We start from the raw sequence: 24565 nt of genomic DNA, 5'->3' as shown, positions 1-24565 counted from the left end.
TTTATGTGTCCTGGACTACAGCCTAAGTGGGGTTTTCCTTATTAGTCCCAAGGTAGGCTCTGTTCAGTCACAGTTGTCAAAGTCAGTTTTCTGTTGTTGGTGCTCTTATTTTTCACAGTTCAAAGGACAATAGCTCTTCTGATTTCCATTTAGTGTTAGGTGATGTGATAGGACAGCCTGGTCTTAGGTCAAGTTTTCCTTTCTCCGTCATCATATCAAAACTGGCACAAGTTGGTGCCAGAGTAGTGTTATAAATCTCCCAATGGAGCTTAGTTCCTGGTGGTGTTGCCCGGAGCTGTATCATTTTTACGTGGGGGATTTGGGGTTTCGGATTGGACTAACTGTCCAATCTCCTGGGGACTGGTTGCATCCACATGACACATGTTCAGGATGGGAGCCACCCTTCTGCTATAAAAGTGAGTTCTTATCCCTAGAAGATAAGATCTTGTTTCTGTGTCTATGGTTTCCCCTTCTTTTTACTGTGCACATACAAAAATGTATGGTGTCATACTGTGTTGCTGGTGCTATTCTGGGTAAAGATGACAGGCTGCACACACAGTCTCTGTTGTCTGGTTTTGTTCTGAGCTTTTATCCCAGTCAAGGCATTTTGTACCAAGCAGCACTGAAAATGGTAAGGAAGGAGAAAAAATGTATATATTAAAATAGAACAAATAAATAAAACTGAGTTTAAAAGAAAAGGTATTCGAATAAAACAAGTGGTGGAGGAGGCTACTTGTATATTTAGGAATACACATCTTAACAACATGTATTGTTATACAGGTATTGAGCTTCCAATAGGCAATATAAGACTCCCAATTAAGTCTTTTGATATATTCTTGTGGGGAGTAAAAGCCAAGGTACTTTTCGATTCACAGACCTTGGAATTGAGTTTGAGAGATGCTTTGCTGCATTACGAGACCATATAGTGTCTTTGAGCTGGGAGTTTTGCTGAGGCCGATTCCTGTATCGTGCAACAGTCCACAATTTAAGTGAGGATGAGAGGGGCCATCAAGCATGAGTCAGCAGGCATGCTGGTTGTAGTTCTTTGCCAATGCATGAGAACGGGGACCCAGAGGGTGTCTTTCACTGAGGAGCTGGAAGGTGGTCTGTTGGGGCAGGAGGTCAATCTTGGTGCCTACCGAGTTAGGAACTGAGGGTAAAGAGGGTTAAATTAGGGGAAGAGAAAGGATCAGGATTGAAAAATGAGGGGATAGAGGAGACACAGGGGAAGGGGAGAGGCAATACATGACAGGGGCTATATATATGAATTGTTTGTGATTTCGGCTTGGAGTCAATACAGAAAGTCACGTCCATAAAGACTGACTTTAAAGATCTATTTGAATGTTATCATCCAAATCTTTGGTATTCCGTTTCCTTTCCTAGGAACCATCTAGAATGAAGAACATTTTTAGATAATGCTCAAAAAGTATATTGGTTATAAAAATGAGTATTAGTAAGAAAAGACACCACTGCAGGGGGTCCAGTATGAATACGGGAGGAGTTTCCCTCTTCCCCCTCCCCCAAGAGCCCAGTTGCCAAACCTGGCCCTGAAGGCCAGTTTGGCATGGGGGGATCTCGGTCTCCTGGACTAGTTGGTCAGCCCAGGCAGCCATTGGCCAGATGTCTGCCCAGTTTCCCAGCCATACCTGTAGGAGAGGAACAGTAACCTGGCATGTGGGATTTTCTGGGTCCAGCTGCAGCCTCCTTCTCCAGTATGAAAAAGCATAGGGGGAGGAGTTTGCCTCTTCCCCATACCCCCAGAGCTCAGAGGCCAGACCTGGCCTTGAAAGCCAGCTTGGCGTGTGGGGCTCTCGGTCTCCAGGACTAACTGGTCAGTCCTGGGGGCCTTTGGCTAGCTGTCTGTCCAGATTCCCAGCCATGCCAGAAGAGGAGCAGTAATCCTGGCATGTGGGATTTTCTGGGTCCAGCTGCAGCCTCTCTCTCGAATGCTTTATTTTTTGAACTCTTTTTTTTATTACTTTATTTAAGTACCATTGTTAAAGGTTGTTCATAATATAGTTTTTTATGGTTAGTTATTTTTCAGAGTTTTATGATTGAGTTTTGAGTCATATAATGTACAATACCCTTCTCTAGTGCACATTTCCTGCCACCAATGTTCCCAGTTTTCCACCTGCCCTCCTACCTGCCTGCCACTGAGGCAAACATTTTCCTTCCTTCTTTTCTTTCTTTTAGACAGTATGGTTTGTAATATTGTTAGTGAAGGGATATCAGGCATATCATTTTATCTCCTTTCAGTTCCCAATTCTTGTCCAGTGATTATAATTTAACTATCATTGTCATGGTGGTCCCTTCATGCCCTAACTTCAGGATTCCTTCCAGAAACTGGTTCGTCTGGCCCTATCTCTATTGTCTCTGAATATTATTACCATACTATTTTTATATTCCACAAATGCATGCAATTATTCTATGTCAAGCCCTCTCTGACTCATTTCACTTAGCACAATAATCTCCAAGTCTATCCACGTATAAGCAAGTTTCGTTACTTTATTTTCTTTAACACCTCATAGTGTTCCATTATGTAGATGTTCCACAGTTTCTTTATCCATTCCTCTGTTCTTGGGCACTTGGGCGATTTCCAGATTCTGACTATTATGAGTAGTGCTACAATGAACTTAGGAAGGCAGAGGGCTTTTCTGTATTGTGTTTTGGGGCTCCTAGGGTATTATATTCCTAGGAGTGGTATTTCTGTGTCAAATGGAATCTCAGTTTCTAGTTTTATGAGAAATACTCAATTTTTTTTCCCAAAAAGGCTGGACCAGTTAACATTCCCACTAGCAGTGAATGAGTGTCCCATTCTCCCAGCATCTGTGCCAGTATTGTTCTTGTTCTTTGTGATGTGTGTCAGTCTCTGGTGTGAGATATCTCATTGTTGTTTTGATTTGCATTTCTATGATGATTAATGATGTGGAGCATTTTATTAGGTCTTTAGCCATCTGTATTGAGGAAATGTCTGTTCATTTCTTTTCACCATTTTTGGGTGGGGTTAAATGTGTTTTTCTTGCTAAGTTCTACCAGTACCTTATATTTCTTAGATATTAACTTTTTATCAGATGGGTATTGGGTGAATAGTTTCTTCCATTTTGTGTATAAGATTTTTCATCCTCTCCCTCTGGGAGACTCTGGATATAACTGTAAACTGGAATGGAGAAAGGCCCCCTTGTCTGTCTCCTGCTTTTCTAACAGTTAAGCTATGGTTCCTGATATGACATACATATATATGATATATGTATAGCACAGTGTGTGGCCCACCTGTGCTTTCAGAGAGATGCTGTCAAAGCCAACCCTAGTTTTTGCATGTCTGTTCAGGTGCTTTCTCTCCTATCAGTGCCAACTCACAAATCCCCATAGTTCTGTTTTCACTCTCAGTCCCTTTTCTCTCCTGCTGCTGTTTTCCTATCTCTTTTGCAGTACAGCTGCTTGTATAGTTAGTCTGTGGCTGTCCCTCTTCATTCCCACTTTATGGACTCTCTTCTTGACCCATTTCTGTGGAGTTTCTGACTCCATTCATTTCTGAAATTACTTTTTCCTGGGACATAAGAAAATTTCCAAGTATCCAAATTCAACCATTACATGCTTCATTTTTAATCCTCAGGTCAGCCTCTCACTGGCATATCCCCATTTCTTCTTAATTTACCATTATCTGCATATGTAGAGATCCATCTATCATGTCAGTGTCAAGCTGCTGCTCAGCTTTCAGAGAGGAGTATGTCCCAGTTAAACTCCAAAGTTTCCACTATTCTCTGGCTTTAAATACCATCTATATGGAGCCAGAGTAGTAGACCACTAACTTGCTTGCACAAAGCCTACCTGTGTTTTATCTCTGGCCCTCTCAGAACCCGAGCCCTGAGCTTCACCAGGAGTAATCCCTAAGCTCAGAGCCAGGAATATTACAACATGTGGCTCAAAATTTAAAGAAAATAAATACCACTTAGAATTCCTCAACTTCCAGATTGAAACTTTCAGCTCTGACTCTTCACTCAGCAGCTGTTTTGAGCTGACCACTCGACTAACTACTAATAGCATTTAAATAGGTAGACATTTCAGACCTGGGGTGTCAACACAGGCTTTTATTTCAGCTCCCTTCTCACCACCCCTACCAGCCTCTTTGAGGCTATCTTGCTCTCACTAAACTATTTATTCGCCAACCCAGTTACTCCAATGATCAACTTTGATTTCTTCTCATTCATTCAGTGCACCTGCATGGCTTTCTGGTTCTTACTAAAAGATTCCTGGATGCTCCTCGCTCTCTCTCCCTTATCATCCACTCTTCTTCTAGCGTCTGTCATTGTCCCTGCTTCCCATGCTCAAGCAGGAACCACAGAGGTGGCTTGAGATGTGGGTCCAATGGTGTCACTTTTCCTAAGAGCCTTATAGTCAAAGCATTTTCTCTGCAAGATTTCACAGGATGAGAGACTTGTGGGCTCCTCCTGTTTCTCACAGCCGCCCCCCCCCTTTAGCCTGCCTCACTCTGGGCTTTTGCATTGGCTGTTTTCTCAAGTTTTATTTCCCCTTATGCTACCCCTATTGTTATCCACATGTTCAACTTGGTCTTCCCAGAAAGATGCCTCACTTCTCCCTCTCCATACTACATCAGATTCCCAAGCATGCCCTCTAACTCTGTTTTCAATCCAGCCTTTACCAAACACCTGCCACTACATTTGCCAGATTCCTCCATAGAATTTGTCTCCATGAGGGTTAGGACTTTACATTCCCATTCATAGCTATGTATTCAGTGCTTGGTAGCATGCTAAGGAACTTCCCTGACATTCTTGGCTTATTCTGTGACAAGTAGCTAAAGGAAGCAAGTTTTTAACTAGGATGGCAGTTAGTCCAGACCCCAAGCTGTGGGACAGAGTATGAAGGCGGCTTTATGAATGACTGTGTGTGGCCTGAATGACAAGGTTCTTGTTCTTACAGAGAGGAGCAAGTGCCCATGGAGCTGGTGCAGCGGGGAGATATCATCAAGGTGGTACCAGGGGGCAAGTTCCCAGTTGATGGGAAAGTCTTGGAAGGCAATACCATGGCTGATGAGTCCCTCATCACAGGTTAGGGGACTTGATTCGCTTTCCTTTTGGACATAGGGTGGGGGTGTCCAGGCCACTGCCAAGTCCCATGAGTGCTGAGCGGAACTCAGTGCAGGGTGGCTAATCTCTTGTCTCCTATAGGAGAAGCCATGCCTGTGACCAAGAAACCTGGCAGCACTGTGATTGCTGGATCCATCAATGCCCATGGCTCTGTGCTTGTGAATGCCACACATGTGGGCAATGATACCACTTTGGCCCAGATAGTAAAACTAGTGGAAGAAGCTCAGATGTCAAAGGTAATAATAACAAATACTGTTGTATTTGTTGTTGTTGTTGTTATTGCTTTAGGAAGTATAATGGTCAGAGCAGGCAGGGCATTTAGCCTTGGTGTTTGATCTTCAGCACCCCAGATGGCCCCCTAAACCAGCAAGAGTAATTCATGAGTGCAGAGCCAGGAGTAAGCCCTGAGCACTGATGGTTGTGCCCCACCCCCATAAAAACAAAAGTTCATCCCTTTTTTACCCCACCCAAAATCAACAATTAAAAAATGAAGAAGAGGGGCCAGAGCAGGGTGTAGGGTGTCTCCTGGCATCCTATATGGTCCCCCAAGCCAGGAGCGATTTCTGAGTGCATAGCCAGAAGTAACCCCTGAGTGTCATCGGGTGTGCCCCTGCCAAAAAAAGAAGAAGAAGCAGTATAGTATTCCTCATTTTACAAATGATCCTAAATCAACCAGGTAGATTTTATAGAATAGAGTTTCATGAATAAATGTTTAATGGGGGACACGAGTCTTTCTAGTCCTATAGAGTTTAATTTCTTCGCAGATTGTAATTTCCCATGCTCTTGGTGTTTTGTTTTCATAGGCACCCATTCAGCAACTGGCTGACCGGTTTAGTGGCTACTTTGTCCCATTTATCATCATCATTTCAACGTTGACGTTGGTGGTATGGATAATAATCGGTTTTGTCGATTTTGGTGTTGTTCAGAAATATTTTCCTGTAAGTTGAATGCCTTGGGCACTGTGATGATTGTGTTTTAAGTGATCTGTTACCATTAACCTTCCTATTCTTTTTTGTGTTAGATACAAAGAATTTTAATTACCCTTTATCTGTTAATACTGGCTTCATATTTATGGCAGCAAAATCTTAACTAGGGTGGGACAGTGACTATATATCACACTTGACTGTGTGCAGGTGCTTATCAAAGGTTCCCTTTGCTTTCTGAGGAACTCAGAGACACACAGTCATCTTAGCTCTTAGTCTCAATACTAAAAACACTCACATTATGTGGTACTGGTCTTGATTGAGCTTACAGGGCACACATGAGACAGGTTATTTTTATGTTTTTAATGGCATGATAATATTATCTAACAGATGTGAACACCTGCTATTTCACCACTTCTTAAGCAAATAGCCTCTTCACAGTTAAATATTTATTTAGTACCTTATATAAAAATAAATATGTATTTTATGGATTAAGAATAATCTCTTAAGAAATGCTTTTTTCAAGCAGTTTGCTTTGTGCAGAAATCACCATCATGGGAGAAGGATTCCCTGGCCTCTTGAGCATTGCTTAAGAAAAAAAATAGTTTTATATAACCTTTAAAAGCCATGGAAAGTGCAGATTTCTTTGTTTTCATGCAAAGCTAATTGCCTCTTCTCGTTGTATTTGGGAACTGCCCACAATAATGGCCCATCTTATTTTAAAAAACATAAAAATCAAAAACCTCCTGGCTGGGCTGGGCTGGGCATAGAGGTAGGGCATTTGCCTTGCACACAACTTTCCCCAGGACAGACCTGACCCCAGCATCCCATATGGTTTCCCGAGACAGGAGTGATTTTTTGAGTGCAGAGCCAGGAGTAACACCTGAGCACCCCTGGGTGCGGCCCCAAAACAAACAAACAAAATAACCTCCTGGCTAAAGAGAGTACCTCAGGTAAAGCACTTTCCTTGTGTACACCCAGTCCTGGTTTGAATCCTGGCACCCCATATGGCTGTGGGGCAGTGCCAGGAATGATCTCAGAGTGCCACAGGCTCAAAACACAAATTTTAAAAAGGAGTATGTGGCTCAAAAACAAACAAAAAAAAAGAGAGTAAAAAGACAATATCCGAGTCTCTCATACCCTTTCTGACAGCACAGGAGGCTGTGGCACTTTCAGAGTCACTCTGTTTCCCTAGAATTTCCAATGGCTCATGACACTTGAAGGCCTAAAATGTCTGCATGTTTGGGAGAGCAAGTCAGCAGCATGTGACTGGGGAAACACGATTCTACACTGTGTGGCTTTTTGCTGTTTTCTGCCTTTCCATCTTACTTTGGCTTTTTTGTTCTGTTTTTATCTGCACAATCAGGGAGGATGCTGGAAAATGAGGTACTGCATGTTCTTTAAAGCTCCTGTTATAAGTCTGCCATATAAAATGATTTGTATTAACAGCATCTGTTTTGAGAAATTCACTCAGTCCCATCAAAAAGTCAGGTGCGACATTGACAAGAATTACTGGATTATTTAATAAATAATTTCATACCATCTTTAGGCTCCAGAGCAATAGTACAGTGGGTAGGGCATTTGCTTTGGCCAATCCAGGTTTCATCTCTTGCACCCTATATGGTCCTGCAGGGCTTGCCAGGAGTAATTCCTGAACATGGAGTCAGAAGGAAGTCCTGAGCACCTCCAGTGTAACCCAAAAACCAAAAGGAAAAGGAACACTTTATCTTAGAAAATCACATTATACCTGAAACAGTGTATCCCTCTGCCTAAATCCAGCCTCCTTTATGAAAAGGAAGTGAACCTTTAACAATGCATCTTATTTTAGAATCCTTGTTTGAATTCTTACCTTAGAATTTTTCAAAATTTAAAGAATAAATTGTAGGTGGAGTCTAAAGTGATTTTAGCCTGTATCCTTTGTTTATAAAACATACTTTTTTATTGTAATTGGGTGAATATAATCTCTCTTGATTACTGGCTATTGTGAAAAATAAACCAAGATAACTTTAGATGCCATATTGCAATCATGTCACTGAGTAACTAGAAGGGAAATCTGTATCTTATTTGTTTTGGATTGACAAAGAAAACAGTAGTGAAAAATAGAAGGAAATAAAGAGGACTACAGGTTCTGACCTGAAACTATCTACTTTTCTTTCTTTGGTGGACATCTTTCCCATATTGTTGGAAAGCTTTATTCAAATCAAATCAGGCCCCTGCTACTACTGAGATCACAGCACATGGCATTTTGTGCTTGCCATTTTAGTATATGTACTGCTGAAATGAGCATGGCATTTGCTTTTTTAACACAGGGGTGTTGCTCCTATAGTTCCATGTCAACCCACAGAGACCTTTTTATTTCAACAATTGCATAATACTCCACTGTACACACTATACCTACAACAGAAGCCTCCAGTTATTTTCATTGTAAAGGTTCTTAAAAAATACCACAGTGTGTGAGACTGGAGCGATAGCATTTGCCTTGCATGTGGCTTATCCAGGATGGACCTTGGCTCGATCCCCAGCATCCCATATGGTCCCCCAAGCCAGGAGCAATTTCTGAACACCTAGCCAGGAGTAATCCCTGAGTATCACAGGGTGTGCCCCCCCCCCCAAAATAGAAAAAAGATAACCCAGAGTGATAAATAACCTTTTGCGATTGTTGCTTCAGGGTGAATTCCCTGGAGATTTATCATTTTTTTAAACTCTTTCATAGTAATGACAGAAAAATAAAAAATGATGATAATGTGATAGTTTCAGATTCTTAAGCACCTCTTCTCTGCCAGGTATTGTACTATGTGCTTTTGTATGTATCCTATGTATTAAGCACTTTAACCACTTATGAGATGAGAATCATTCTTTTTCTTTCCTTGTGTGGAGAGATAGAAATGGAGGGGAGAGAGAGAAATATCTGAGCTAGACTGGATTTTTACAATGTTCTTTTCCCTACTAGGCATTTTTCTATCACTCTGCACTCACGATACCTTTCTCTGATGGGAGCTTTGTGGGAGATTAGATTAGAGTGGGAAGCCAGAAAAGATCCACTGGGTGGAGAAGCTCCAAAGCCGGGCAGAACACAGCAGTCTCCTCAGCCCCAACCAAGCTAATACCCTCTCATAAGTTTTTGGGTTAACTACCCTGAGTTGTTTATGGGTGGTTGAAATTTAGGCACCTCCTAATGGAATGTTTGCAAATTCCTCACCCTTCTCTGCCCTTTTACCTGTTGCAGGCCCCAAGCAAGCACCTGTCCCAGGCAGAGGTGATCATTCGCTTTGCATTCCAGACATCCATAACAGTGCTGTGCATCGCCTGCCCCTGCTCACTGGGCCTGGCCACACCCACGGCAGTCATGGTGGGCACCGGTGTAGCTGCACAGAATGGAATCCTCATCAAGGGGGGCAAGCCGCTGGAGATGGCCCACAAGGTTGGTGCTATGCCACAAGTTTTATACTTGTTATACTGCCTGAAGGTTGCTATTTAAAACTTAGAATTCTAGTGAAAATAAGATGTGTGTAGTGGGTGGGCACATGGCACAAGAAACTAGAGCACATGGGCTTTGCATGCTCTAGGACTGGGTGGCTTCTGATCACCAAGTCTGTGTACTTTCCCTTAATAACAAGCAGCCATGAAGCTAGAGAGATAGTACAGCAGGTAGGGTGCTTACCTTGCACATAACCAACCTGAGTTTAAACCATAATGCCCCATATGGTGCCCCAAGCCAAGTAACCCCTTATCATAGATACAGGAGTAAGCCCTGAGTACTGCCAGCTATGAATCAAAATTGTACAAATAAAAATAAGTACTAGTACCCAGAAGCCATAGAGTAGTATAGCAAGTAAGGTGTTTGCCTTGAATGTACTGACTTGGGCTTGATTCCCAGCACCCCATATGGTCCCCTGAGCCCCACCAGGAGTCATTTTGGAATATAGAGCCAGGAGATATCTCTGAGCATTGTAGAGTGTGGCCCCAAAACCAAACTAGCTAAAATCAAAGCAAAAACTATTTCCTGTGTTTGGACTGGAGAGACAACTCAGAGGATTTGAGTTCATGCTTTGCATGTGGGATCCTTGAGCTCTACCCTGGCACTGCTTGGTCTCCCCAGCACTACTGGGAATAATTCCCAAGCACCGCACCAGGATAGCTTCTTAGTGCTAATTTGGTGGACTCAAACTGGTGGGCAAACAAAAGGTGTTGTCTATTTAAACCTCTTTTTGAGAGAAGACCCCCTTGGGCCTGAGATAGTGCTATTGAGTTCTGCAGGAGGCCACACTGGGAGTGAGAGCTGTGGCAGAAGCTCATAAGCACTGAGAGTTAACTGGGGCTCAAGAGCAACTCTGCTGTCATGATGGATAACTCCTGTTCTACTGGTGGGAATACAGCAGGAGGAGGCAAGGTAACTTGCCCAAGACCTGTACTTAATAAGTCAACATTAATGGCCAAGTAGCTGGACCCAGAGAAAAGGCCCAACTCTGCATCCAGGAGCTTGACAGGACCTTGGGCAATAAAGCAATGAACTGCAGGGCATAGGAATGCTCTCTCTGGCCCTGTATGCAGCTCCCAACCTCCATCCTTCCATTTGTCTCTTTGCCACTGGCCTTGTGTGGGCCCTGTGCTGGGCTGGCAGCAGTCCCAGTGCTCAGCCTCTTAGCATACAGATTACTGGAAATGGTTAGGGAACAGCTGACATGGGAGAGGCAGTGAGGATAGTATAACAGGGGCACAACCTTCATTTGGAGGTAAGGGAAAGAAATGGAAGGTTAACTTGAAACCTCACAGTTGAGTGAGAGACTTGGCCCAACCAAAGAGCTGGGAAGAAAGTTTGGGCACCAGGAACACCCTCAGTGGTATGCTGCCCACACAGATTCTGGATTTGGTCCTCACAGTTCCCACTGCATGGTACATTGAAAGCATTCAACAGGTGTGTACTGACTCAAATGAGAGAAAGAGACAGAGTGAGCAAGAAAATGATGAAGATGAGGCTAGAAGAATGAACAGAAGACCATTCAGCTCACAGTGAGGGATGAGCTAGGTGGAGGCCAGCATTGTTGGAGGAAGATGAGTTACTGATAATAAAATTGGCCTGCACTCAGAATCAGAGGCAAAAGCAGAGGCAGCTGTTTGCCAAAAAAGAGGGAACCCTGCTGCCAGAGCTATTTCACAGCTGGTAGGGCATTTGCCTTGCAGGCGGCTGATCTGGGTTTGATCTCTGGTCCCCCAAGCCTGCCAGGAGTGATTCATGAGTGCAGGCCAGAAGTAACCCCTGAGGACTTTCAGATGTGACCCCCAAACAAAAACAAACAAAAAAGAAGTTAAAAATTCTGTCTTCTGTTCATGTAAACAGCTGGCCTTATAGGGTTTTGAGGGAAGTGTGGGGTGCAGGCACTAGTGAGCCTTCAGAAGCAAGGGATTAATAAAACACAGACACCAAGTGTCACTGTTGGCACCTGATGGGGCCTGCCTAGAGTAACCTGGTACAAAGCCTTCAGTGAGGGGATAGGGGCAACAGTCAGAGTTTGCTCTGGAAATTAGTTCCCAGAGACCACATCTATTCTTCCTTAAAGTTGTAGTAAGAGACTTATTTTCAGAGGCCCTTGAGCTAGATAGCAGTGGGTAGAGAGATGTGCTCCTTACAGAAGTTCAGCATTCTACCCCCTTAAGGATCCACCCCCTTCTCACGACTGTCTCGTGGCTGTGATGTTTGCTGTTCACATCTGGCCTGGGAGCAGGAGTTTGGGCTCATGGCTACACTAAGCATGTATGATTGTGGTGGTGGTGATGATGGCAGAGCAGAGAAAAAAACAGCAGTTTTGTAGCAGGAGTGCAGGCCCAAGATTGAGAATAAAGGATTATGTTAGGGAATGATGCCAAAGTGTGTGACTCACTGGAGCCACCTAGAGTGAAGTCTTGACCTCAGAATTGTGTGGGCCCCTAAAGGGGGGCTCTTCTATCTCTCTCCTCACCATGTGTTTATTCTGGCAGATAAAGACCGTGATGTTTGACAAAACTGGCACCATTACCCATGGAGTGCCCAAAGTCATGCGGGTCCTACTGCTGGTGGACATGGCCACACTGCCCCTCAGGAAAGTCCTGGCTGTGGTGGGGACAGCAGAGGCTAGCAGTGAGCACCCATTAGGTGTGGCTGTCACCAAGTATTGCAAAGAGGTACGTACCTGGCAGCACTTGGTCCATGTCCTGCTGGCCTTCTCTTTGGCTCTTGCTCAGGAGAGGGGCTACAGTCCATCTCCCCTATGGTCTTCCTCTTCTTGTTTCCACCTCACTTTCTTTCTCTGTCAATGGCACCTACATCAGCTGCCTTCATGGGGGCCTGGACTTATATGAACTAGAAAAACCACTTCAGGGGCAGCTGAAGATGAGGCTTATGGAGGTAAAGCTAGATGGTAAGAGCAACAGTGTAGGGTGACAACCTTTCACTAAATATGTATTGAGAACATGTACTAAGATCCTTCAGACACTGTCTTTCTCCCTGCTGCCAATGGGCAGAGAAGACAGTAGAATCCTGCCCTTTGTGGTGCCCTTAATGCAAAAGAATGCAGACAGGAAGGGGCTCAGGGACTCCAGAGAGAAAATGCACTTCCCCAGGGGCATATGAGATGAGAGCAAATAGTAGAAGTGAACCCTGTGCCCAGGTCGCTCTTGGCACAGGTTGTGAGTGAGCTCACCTGATGCAAAGGTTCTTTAATTCTTTTTTTCAGTCTAAATTTTGGCACAGCAAAATAGGCTGAAAGGCAGCCCCCTAAGAATGTGCCATGGCCTGATCTAGCACAGCTGTCAGTAAAGTAGAGGGTCATGTGGGAGTCCCTAAACCAAATAGACAGCTAGCTAGCAGGGACACTTCTAGAAATCTCATTTTCTGTCTTGTACAACTGCCATATCACACCTCACATCACATGGCAAGAGTTGATAGTTCAGAAAGAATGACTGTCCCCACAGGCAGCCTTCCTTCCCTGCTTTATTAATTCTTATTGCATCTGCCCAGACCATAGATAGACACTTAGCTCAGAACAACTCTGTTATGGACTGTTCCATCAGGGAGATAGTACAAAGAGTTGGAGGCATAATTTGATTTTGTTTTGTTTTGATTTTTGGGTCACACTCTGCAGTGCTCAGGAGTTATTTCTGGCGCTGCACTCAGTAATCACTCATGGTGGTATTTGGGGGACCATATAGAATGTTGGAGATTGAATATTGCCATCTACAAAGCAAGTGCCCTACCCACTGTATTATTTCTCTGACCTCCGGAGATACTTTGTTTGCCTAACAATCTGAGTTTATTGCTGGCACTGCCAGGTGGAGTTCTGGTCGTCCTAAGATGCCATCAGGTGTGACTCTGTGAGCTCCAACATTGCTGAGCCTAGCAGTGCAGCATGAAAAAGCCCTTAGAAATTGACTTCTCTTCCCGTAATAATTTCCTTCTCTCTGACAACTTTAGGCCTCACCCTCATTCACTTTAGTTGATGTGTGCTATCTCCTTTCTAAGTGACTAGCCATCTATGTTCAGAGTAACTCACCAAAGACAGAGCTTGGGTTTTGAATCTTGTCCCACTTTCTAAGTCTGAGTCAGAGGAGAGGATTTCTGGTTTCCTAGTGTATCTCTTCCACTCACTCAGAATTCCATTGACTCCCTTCTTCACTCCTGATCATGCTGCCCTCTCCCTCCTCTAACCTCACCTCCCTTTTGTTTTCTCTGCCAGGAACTAGGGACAGAAACCCTGGGATACTGTACAGACTTCCAGGCTGTGCCAGGCTGTGGAATCGGCTGCAAAGTGGGTAGTGTGGAAGGCATCTTGGGCCAGAGCGAGCCCCCTAGATCCCAGCAGTCGACTCACCTGAATGGCCTTGGCAGTGTTCCTGCAGAAACAGGTGCCTGGTCTTTGTGGCTACAGCTCAGCTGCTCAGTCTGCAGGGGGTGGGGTGGGTGTGACTGCATCAGGTGGCTGGGCGCAGACTTGCACCAGGCAGGCTCAGGAGGTGCTCTATGCAGACTGCCTCCTAGGAAAGCAACAGTGCTAGGGAGAGGCTTGCTCAGTATTTTAGGGAAAGATTGCAAGGGGAATGAATGCTCAGGAAGCCCCAGGGTCCCACTAGCAATTCTTAGCCAAGTCAGCTAGTGATTCTATGCAAGCACTTATGGATGTGATGCTTCTTGATCCCTCTAGTGTCAGGAATACTTGACACTGGTGCTGGGGGTGCTAGCAGTGGTGCTGGGGACCTCCAAGTCCACACTGAAGCTGTGGTTCTCTGGACTATATCATGCCAGGAACTAAACCCAGGTCACATGCTCTAGTCAGGCATGTGCTTTAACCGTGAGACTATCTCCCAACTCCTACATCTTAATTTTGATGCTCACTGCAGACAGATTTAGTTAAATCCAGAGTGATTGCTGCTTGCCTGCTTTTTTGTGTCCACTGTCCTCTTGTTATCTCCAGTGGTTTTGTTTCCCCTATGGTTCAGAACAAACAGATGGAAATTTCTCCCTAGTTCTTTTGAATTAGTCAAGAGTGCATTTGAAGAAGGCTAATAGACTAGGTCCTGTTTACAGAGCTGAACATGGTTATGGAAAACTAATGGGAAGAGTGTGTCTAAGTCTAGAAATTGACTGGATGGGACAACAGCCTTGCCTGTTCTAAGACTACCTAACCAAATAGCAGAATGATATGGGAACATCACTCACCACCAACTAAAATAAATTGGCTCTTGTGTCTTCTTTTTAATAGTTAGATCTTGAGTAAAAAGCAAAATAATTTTCCACTTTCCAGCAATTGAAAAACCTGATTGATCTGTCACCTGGTCTATGAGTTACAGTTGAGTCAGTGACTGTTGCAGAAGGAGTGGGTGAGACTCACCTAGTTTTCAGAAGTTTCATCACGCAGTCTGCTGATGAGTCTTAGTAACATTTAGTTGTGACTGAAAGAGATTCCTGACCACATCTCTACCTCCCTGATAGAAAGGGAGAGTTGTCAGGGCAGAAAAGTGGTGCGGAATGTTTCCCAGGAGGACAGCACATCTATACTTATAGTACACACACCTTTCCCTGCCTGGTGATATTCGCTGCCTTTCTCTGCTCCTAAAGCAGGTCTTCAGACACAGACTGGGTGCTTATGTTCCAGAGTGGGTCACTAGCTGTTCTGTTATGGAAAAAGTTGATTGTTTGTTGTTTTTTTTTTTCGTTCTCTTCTTAAAATCGGGCTACCTGGAATAACCCCCACATTTTTTGAGCAGATGGGTCCCCACACACCTTTTCTGTGCTCATTGGAAACCGTGAATGGATGAGGCGCAATGGCTTGACCATCTCCCGGGATGTCAGCGACACGATGACAGATCACGAGATGAAGGGCCAGACAGCCATCCTAGTGGCTATTGATGGTATTACTGTTCTCCTTTCCCTCTATCAGAAATGAGGGCTGGGGCCATAGAGATACTAGAGCAAGTAGGGAGTTTGCTTTGCATACAGCGGACCTGGGTTTGATTCCCAACACTGTATGTGTTTCTCTGAGCACTGCCAAAAGGAGCCCCTGAACTCTCACAGATATAAATTAAAAACTACAATAAAGAGGGTTTGGAGTAATAGTTCAAGGTTGAGGGTCTTGCCTTGCATGTGGCCAACCTGGGTTTGATCCCTGGAACCACATATAATCCCCTGAGTACTTCCAATAGTGACCCTTGAATACAGGGTCAGGTTTAGCCCCTAATACTGCCATATGTGGCCCAAACCGTTCCCCTACTCCCCACCCCCCAAAAGTGAGGATTCTTGGGGATGTCAGATATAGATTCTTCTCTGTTTGAGTATCTTCTTGTGACTGGGTGTTACCTCTGAGGTGTGGAACACATGCTTTGTATATATGATCCTTGAGTCCCAGGCCTATTCTAGGTGTAGTCCTAGTGATTCCCCAGCTTCACTAGAGGCACTCACAGGACCTCAGAGCCAGAGTAGCAACACATTGCTTGGATCCAGCATCGAACTATCAGATGCTCACAGCCAGGCTGAGTACTCCCAAGACAGCACTGGCAGGTCCCAATAAAAACATACTTTTTCCAGAGCTGGAGTGATAGTACAGTGGGTAGGACCTTTGCCTTGCTTGCAACCTACCAAGTTTGATCTCTGGCATCATATGTGGTTCCCCAAACCTGCAAAGAATGATCCCTGAGTACAGAGCCAGCAGTAACCCCTGAATACTGCTGGGGTGACCCCAGAACCAAAAAATTACTTTTATTTGTCCTCATTTTAGTTCTGTTTTTGTGTTATCTTTTCCAGAGTTTTTCTCTGGTCTGAGGCCCCTTTCCTCTTTCTCATTCTTTGCCCCAAGAAATAGTTCTGTTCTGCCGTCCTTGCTGCAGGAATCAAAAGTCATCTATGGCATCAATGTTTACATCTGTGCAAGTGGGCAATTTGGAGTTACCCTCATTCATCACTGCAGCCAAAACAGCAGCTCCTTTTCTGAGAGGTTTCATTATAGATTGCCCATAAACCATATAATCCTCCACAACTCTCCACCATGTGTAAAATTGCTTGTGCACAGAACTGCTCTGATGGCATGTGACTCAGGACCCAGATTATATCTCCGGTTTTCGGCTTTCCATCTCAGCTGTATGAGATTTTCACTTTGTTACTGCATATTTCTGTCCATGTCAGTAAAACTGTGCCTCTAGAAATAATTCCACCTGTTGCTATTTTGAATGTTTTGTCAAATGCAACATCTTCTATTTTGTTTTTGTTTTTGTTTTGCTTTGGGGGTTGCACCTGGCGCTGCTCAGTTTTCTCCTGACTCTGCACTTAGGGATCCCTTCTGGCACAGATTGGGGGAACATACGGGGTACTGTGGATTGAACTGGGGTCATGGGCATATAAGGCAAGTGTCCAACTCACTGTATAATTACTCTGGGCCCCTCATCTCTCTTGTTATTTGCTCATCCCACCAGGTCTTCTAAATCCTTGTAAATCCTGCTTCTCCTCTACTTGTCAGACCAAATCAGTCTGCTCCCCAGCAGGAATCCTGTCCTCTGCGCCCGGTTCACTCACACCGTAGCCATTGAAAATTGAGTCTCCAACTTTAGGGTCTGAAGATATCCTACAAAAGTATTTTTTTTGATGGAGCCAAGTGGTAGCACAGTGGTAGGGCATTTGCCTTACCAAGATGGATGTGGGTTCAATCCTCGGCATCCCAAGCCTGACAGGAGCAATTTCTGAGTGCAGAGCCATGCTCAGGAGTGACCCCTGAGCGCTACTGGGTGTGACTACCCAAAAAAGTAAAAAAAAAATATTTGTTTAGGTACAAACAAAAAAGATTCTACTACTTTTTTTTTAACTGTTTTAGCATTTGCCACTTTTTAATGTTTTTTCACAGTGAGGCTGAGTACTTCCCAGACAGCGCTGGCAGGCCCTGATAAAAAAATATTTTTTTCCTTTTTATTACCTTTTAATGTTTTTCTCATTATTTTTATTTCTGTTATTTTGGGGGGACACTCCCCACTCAGTGTTCAGAGGACCTAGGGACATCTCTTAGGGATTATCGGCCAGCCACACTATTGAGTTAAATGCTTTGGGACCAAAGTATTGCTTAAGCCCTGCCAAGCCAAGGATCTCTAGGGCTACACCTAGCAATGCTCAGAGGGACCATGTGGTACCAAGGGTCAAACCAAAATAAGATACAGGCAAGGCATGTATCCTAATCCTCCAGCCTTTTTCTTTTTTAATAGAATTAATATGAAACAGGACCTTGCAAAAACTATATTGCTCTTTTCAAAAATTAAAAAAAAAACTTGAAAAGTTCCAAGAGTTACAAATTTTTCCAAGAAAATCAATAAAATCATACTTTATACTATGTGTTAGAGCCACTGTTGACATTTTATGTTCCTTCCAGACTTTTGTATACATCTGGAAGTGTATATTGTTGTTCTTATTTTTCTGTGGTGGTGGACATCAAACCCAGGGCCTCACGCCTGCATGGCAGGGCCACCACCTCACAGTTCCATTCCTCCCCCAATGTGTATGGTTCTTAGAGAACACCATCCAAACCAGTTTAGTGGTGTGACTTGGCGTTCTGTTCTTGGACATGTGTCTCGACCATTCCCCAGTTCCACAGCTTCTGTCCCTGGGGCAAGGAGTGTTTTGAAGGGCCCTCATCTTTGGGGGGATTTGCTCCAGGTGTGCTCTGCGCGATGATTGCTATCGCTGATGCTGTCAAGCAGGAAGCGGCGCTGGCCGTGCACACGCTGAAGAATATGGGTGTGGATGTGGTCCTGATCACAGGTGACAACCGGAAGACAGCCAGAGCCATTGCCACTCAGGTATGCCCAGGAACTCCCGCCCTGATAAACTTGGAGTAGCTTGAAAACCAAACCAAAAGACAACAACCAGCACCCATACATCCCTCCTGTAGCTTTGCTATTGTTCCTCCTACTGCTCCTTATCTCTCCTGGTCCCTGGTCCATTGTGGATCATACGGACACATAGATACCCCCCACAGTGCAGTGTCCCCTAGCGCTCGCACACACACACATAAACACAAGCACACACATCTCAATGGTGCAGTGTACCCTAGATCCTACTACTGCTGCTACTGCAGACCATTCTAGATACTACTTCTGCAGGACCAGCAGCAGCCTGTAGAGGGCAGCTCTGTTTTCCTCTATTCCCCAGTCTTTGCAAGGAAATAAAGCTAAAGCATTGTGACTGCTTCAAGGCTGTAAACAACTTTGTACCTTTTTTTTGTTTTGTTTTTGGGCCACACCCGACGATGCTCAGGGGTTACTCCTGGCTGTCTGCTCAGAAATAGCTCCTGGCAGGCACGGGGGACCATATGGGACACCGGGATTCGAACCAACCACTTTAGGTCCTGGATCAGCCGCTTGCAAGGCAAACACCGCTGTGCTATCTCTTCGGGCCCAACTTTGTACCTTTTTTTAATGGTAAAATACTGTTTAGGGGTTCAATCCTCCTCACCCACCAGCAGCCTTTATTTGTGAGTTTGAGTTGGAGGAAGCCCCCCTACAGACATGCTTAGCACCCCCACCTACCTAGCAATGGCTCTAGGCACATTCCTCAAAATGATAAAAAACCTCTCCCAGTTTTACCCCTAAAACACATGTATAGAGTTGTTGTCTTCTGAAAATGAAAAAAGTTAGGAGGCTGGAGCGATAACATAGCAGTAGAGTGTTTGCCTTTCATGCAGACAACCCAGGACGGGCCCAAGTTCAATCCCCAGTATCCCATGTGGTCCCCGAGCCTGCCAGGAGTGGCCTGAGCACAGAGCCAGGAGTAATTCCTGAGCATTGCCCGATGAGGTTCCAAGACCAAAACCAAAAGGAAATGAAAAAAGAATTTTAATGACTAACTGCTTCTATCTCCAAGCACTTCATTGATAATATTGTCAAGGACCCCCTTCTTGGCCCTTCTATGACTACATATGTGTTTATCAGGCTCTTGACTGTCTGGTTGACAGCCAGGTTCAAGGGAGCAAGGAAAGTACCCTTGAGAAGCCCATTTCTATGAGCCAATCACTCAGAACATGTACTTATTACAAAAAAGCAGAAGACACAGAGCTTCCAACTGGCTCCTTCCTGGGGCAGAGGGAGCTTGAGACAGGAGTGGTCAGATGGTAAGGAAGGATTGAGAGCTCAGGAAGGAAAAACAGACCTTTCTTGGGGTCAGCACAGCTCGAGGAATTCCCAGCTCTGGGGAATTCTGGGGAGTGGTGCAGAGTCCAGCAAAGGTCAGAGGGGAGCCATGCTTGGAATCTGGAGGCAGTTGAGGCTGGCCATCAGGAGCGCTCAGAAACTAAGATACTGTTTTTGTTTATTTGGCTTTGGGTTTGGAGCCACACCTGGTGATTCACAGGGCTTACTCCTAGCTCTGAACTAAGGGAATCATTCTTGGTGCTTGGGAGACCATCCAGGATGCAAGGCAAATGCTCTCTCTATTTTGTTATTGGTTTGGACCCACAACACTGTTTTTTAATATATAAGGGAAGTGGCATCCATTAGGGGGACTTAAGTAAATAATGAAATGGGCTGATGGTTCTTTGGGAAGAATCACCTGATGGCCATGGAGATGAGAGTTGGCAGGTGGGGGTTGGGCAGGGCTAGCAGCCTAAACTTCAAGGATGGTCCACATGGGGCTGGGTGACTGGAGCTAAGGAGGCATCGCTGCCCTTTGCTCATGTTCCTGCTGTTCTCCTCGCCCCACAGGTTGGCATCAACAAGGTATTTGCGGAAGTTCTGCCTTCTCACAAGGTGGCCAAGGTGCAGGAGCTGCAGAACACAGGCAAGAGAGTGGCCATGGTGGGCGATGGGGTCAACGACTCACCAGCTCTGGCTGGGGCTGATGTAGGCATTGCCATTGGGACAGGCACCGACGTTGCTATTGAGGCGGCTGATGTGGTCCTCATCAGAGTAAGTTGGGCCAGGCTTCTCCTTCCCCTTGATGCTCAGATTGGGGAATGGAGAGGGGCTGTGGAAAGAGGGGCACAGAACTCAGCTGCCCACACATACACATAACCACAAGTGTCTCTTGCAGAACGACTTGCTGGATGTGGTAGCCAGCATTCACCTCTCCAAGAGGACCGTCTGGAGGATCCGCCTCAACCTGGTGTTAGCACTCATCTACAACCTGGTGGGGATCCCCATTGCTGCAGGTAGGGGCCCCTCCAATCAGGCTCCCCTTTGGCCATAGCATTTCAGAACAAACTGCCTCTGTGTCCCCTGCTTTGTCCATTTCTGACACAGAATGATGCATCCACATTGCTGTATATACTTGTCTCCCCAGAGGAGCTGGTCATTTATTCACCATGACCTACACTTTCAATCCACATCCCAGCTACACAATCTGAGAAAGAGCAGTGATTACCAATTGTGGGGTTCTTGCTACCTGCTAGGCACAGCAAATGAGGTTTCAGAACCTTAGCTGAGAAATTGATCCTGGGCCAGAGTGACGATGCAGTTGAGAAAGTACTTATATTTGCATGGGGTTGGCCCAGGTTTGGTTTCCCAAGCACCACCCGGAGTGATCCCTGGGCATAGAGTCTGAATTAAGTCCTGAGCACAGCCTAGTATGCAACTACTACCCTCAGATAAAGAAAATAAAAATTGATCCTGCCCAGGTTTCCCCTCCCCCATTTATAATTATGGTGTGGATAGAGCTGGATCTTTTGGCTTTGTAACCCATCCCTGCTCAGCAGAATCTCCTGCCTGGACAAGCTCCAGGAAATGCCACTTTCATCTCAGCTTGCCCCATTATACCTGAGGGGTTTCCTGCCCTTTACTGAGCCTCAAGGGAAGTTGACCCATCAGATGGAGCCATAGTCCCTCCAGCATGCTGGCTGGTGCTGTGTGCCTCAGGCCAGCATATGTCTTTTCTGCTTTTTTATTTCCCTCTCAGCTTCTATCTGTGGTACCCTGATACTACAACCCCCTGGAGTCCCTGGGATTCCCTCTGCCCTCATGTCATCAAGAAAGTTCCAGTCTGGGAAGACCTCAGTCCCCTACCTATAGGGCCCCTTCTGTCCAGCTTGCAGATAGCTTGTGATTCTCAGCACCTGAAGTCCCAAGTTCCCCAACCCCAGCACCAGGTTGGGGGTCTCTGTGATCTAGCGCTGGCTGTGAGTGTCACTATTCCTACCTTGGTAGGTGTCTTCATGCCTGTGGGTATCGTGCTACAGCCATGGATGGGCTCAGCAGCCATGGCAGCCTCCTCCGTGTCTGTGGTCCTCTCGTCATTACAGCTCAAGTGGTGAGTCTCCCGCAGGGCCCTTCCCCCCTTGCACTCGGGTCCAACTGTAGGCTGACTTGTGCTGCCCTCAGCATCTTAGGCCCATGACCTAAGAGGCCCAGGAAAAAGAGACCAAGTGGGAAGAAGTGCATATGTGACATGATTTATCAGCACCACAGGCAAATAAATAATCCTCATAGTCCTCACAGGCCAAGTCATTCCAGTTTTTCTGCTCAACAACTGTTAATGTAAGTATACAGACATGGAATTTCAGTGCCATTTTTTCTTTAAAAATGCAATAGTATAGCAGATAGAGCTCTTGCCTTACGCACTGCCAACCTAGGTCCCATTCCCAGCATCACGAGCCTCTCATGATAGGAGTGATCTCTGAGCACAGAACCAGAAGTAATACCAAAACAAAAGGCAATGTGGCCTTTTGCTAGACTGAACATGGGCCAGTGAGATACAGGGACTATGGGATACAGGGTCCAGAAGATACAGGGTTTCAGGATTAGGCCTAGCCTGTACCTGATCTGGGTTCAATCCCAGCACCACACAGCTTCCTAAACATTGAATGCATTAAAGGCCCTTGTGAATCGTAGGGAGGCATTGGTGATCCCAGCATCACAGAACCCCAGCTCCAGAACTCAGTCTAGCACTGAATACTGCACTTGTTGGCCAGGTCATGAGGGGTGGTCCTTGGAGCTGTGGATGCTGCTTGGGAAACTCCTTCTCCCCAACTATTTATTCACATTTTCTTTAGCAAAATTAGCCATCTCTGAATAAGGTATTTGAATAGGAAGTTTATGCACTAGCCAAACATTGCATGAGCCCTAAGAGTTTTCTAGAAGCCCGTGAGATTTCAATGTCGTATGTAACTGGAGGACTTAGAGCCCATCCCTACATATTCCAGAATTCTCCATATGTTCAGAATGACTCACTTGTTCCTGGATTCTTGCTCTGCAGCTACCGGAAACCTGACCAAGAGTGGTATGAGGCACAGGCCCATGGGCGCATGCGGCCACTGAGCGCATCCCAAGTCAGTGTGCACGTTGGCTTGGATGACCGCCGGCGGGACTCCCCCAGGGCTGCGGCCTGGGACCAGATCAGCTACATCAGCCAGGTGTCATTGTCCTCTCTGAAGTCTGACAAGCTGTCCCGGCATAGTGCCAGGGCCGAAGACACCAGGGACAAGTGGTCCCTGCTCCTGAATGACAGGGACGAGGAGCAGTGCATCTGAGAGCACACCCCGCTTGCCCAGGACCCCTTTCCTAGACAAGTCGCCACAGGCTGTATCCATGGATGAGCCATGCAGGGAGGAGTGGCAGCGGCCCTCTGCAGCCTTGGGGACACCCACCAGGAGAATTTTGCGGGTGTCCACAGTTAGCTCTCTCTATAGCACAGGGGCTCGTGGGACACCTGCTGGAAGGAAGAACCGGCCACTATCAGCCCTTCTCAGCCTCCTTAAGTCCCTGCTGATGAAGGTGGACAATCTCAGAAGCCAGAACCTCTCCATAGAGTGCCCTAGACCTCCAGGCCCAGCTCTTTCTGACAGCACTGAGACCATAGTTTACCTCAAGCCACCTGTTGGTTTTTGTTGGTGTGGTAGCGTTTTTCTTTGTGTCAGGTTAGTGAGGCTCCCCTTCTTGGGAGTAGGGCGGATTCCTCATGGTCCCATTGCTGCTCTGAGGTGCTTGCTCAAGTGTGCCTATGAGTGTGTGCTTGTGTGTATGCTTCTGTGTTTGTGCTTATATACGATCATATGTGTGCTTGAGTGTGCCCATGTGTTTGCCCATGTTTGCTCCAATTAAGTTCCAGTATGTGCTTGTATGTGTCCACATGTGTATCCTATGTATGCTTATGCATTTGTGCACTCATTCTTGTGCCTGAATCTGTTGTCTCCTGCTCAGCCAGAGAGCTAGCCATGCTTCTTTCCAGCAAGAGGTGGGGTCTTGACTTTTTTTTTTATCCCCACTCCTCCATGGATTGCTGCCTCAGGCTATTTAGCTATAGGCTGCATCTTCTCAGAGACTGACACTAGTCTAGAATCCCACCAGCTGCTGGGGCCCAGGGAGGCCCATGGTGCTCAAAGCAGTGTGGGAAGGAGGTATGGGACATGCAGCCATCTCCTTGTATGATTCTAGATGTTTCCCCATGTTCTGATATCTCTGGTCACATGGTGCAGGCCAAACAGTAACCCTGGGAAGAGGAGCACATTACCACTTGTCATCCTGGGTGGGTGGGGATGACCATTGGGGCCCAGAGGGAAAGTCTGGCTTGCAGCAGCACTCAGTTGCATGGCTGAAGAGGCAAAATGAAAGCCAGCTGCAGACTCGAATACCAGTGGTGAATGACAGACTAGAGCAGGTACAAACCTAGAGAATCTAAATCAATTCTATATTGAGTGTGTGTGTGTGTGTGTGAAAGAGAGAGAGACAGACAGACAGACAGAGAGACAGGCAGAGAGACAGAGAGAGAGGAGAGAGAGGATGCTCTGAATAAATTTTAAGCACACAGTCCATCATTGCAGTTATTGAATGGCAGCACCTTTCTGGGTCCATGTAAGTACTTGGTCTTAGTGTTTACAGCAAACCAACATAGTGGGTGTTTGTTACTATGTCTTATAAAGGAACAGAAGCTCTCGATGTCCCACTTCCTACCGGGCTCTCAGGGCCAGGTCATGTGCTGGAACAGGTAGGAACCCCCAGTGCAGTAGCTTATGAAGCTAACTCTACTGCCCTCATGGGTATCTGCTGGTTAAAAATAAACAAGAGAAAGCCCTTACTCCCAGAGGAAATAGACCTCTCTGTTCCCTG

At 45.7% G+C, this 24565-nt stretch overlaps 1 protein-coding gene across 1 annotated transcript in view; it reads left to right on the top strand.

Annotated features, from left to right (window-relative positions):
• ATP7B (ATPase copper transporting beta) overlaps window positions 1-23332 on the top strand; it is a 58561-nt gene extending 35229 nt beyond the window's left edge. Inside the window, 12 exon segments of the mRNA XM_049778883.1 lie at window positions 4939-5066; window positions 5187-5341; window positions 5909-6043; window positions 9255-9449; window positions 12005-12187; window positions 13738-13906; window positions 15266-15409; window positions 18189-18331; window positions 20231-20434; window positions 20559-20676; window positions 21668-21770; window positions 22716-23332. Of these exon segments, the coding sequence (XP_049634840.1) occupies window positions 4939-5066; window positions 5187-5341; window positions 5909-6043; window positions 9255-9449; window positions 12005-12187; window positions 13738-13906; window positions 15266-15409; window positions 18189-18331; window positions 20231-20434; window positions 20559-20676; window positions 21668-21770; window positions 22716-22989 (1951 nt within the window). The 3' untranslated portion in view covers window positions 22990-23332.
• Window positions 23333-24565: the final 1233 nt, after the last annotated feature.

This window comes from Suncus etruscus, chromosome 8 (assembly GCF_024139225.1).
Source record: "Suncus etruscus isolate mSunEtr1 chromosome 8, mSunEtr1.pri.cur, whole genome shotgun sequence".
Taxonomy (NCBI): Eukaryota; Metazoa; Chordata; class Mammalia; order Eulipotyphla; family Soricidae; genus Suncus; species Suncus etruscus.
Note: the sequence above shows the minus strand (reverse complement) of the source record. Positions and strands in the feature narration are given on the sequence as shown.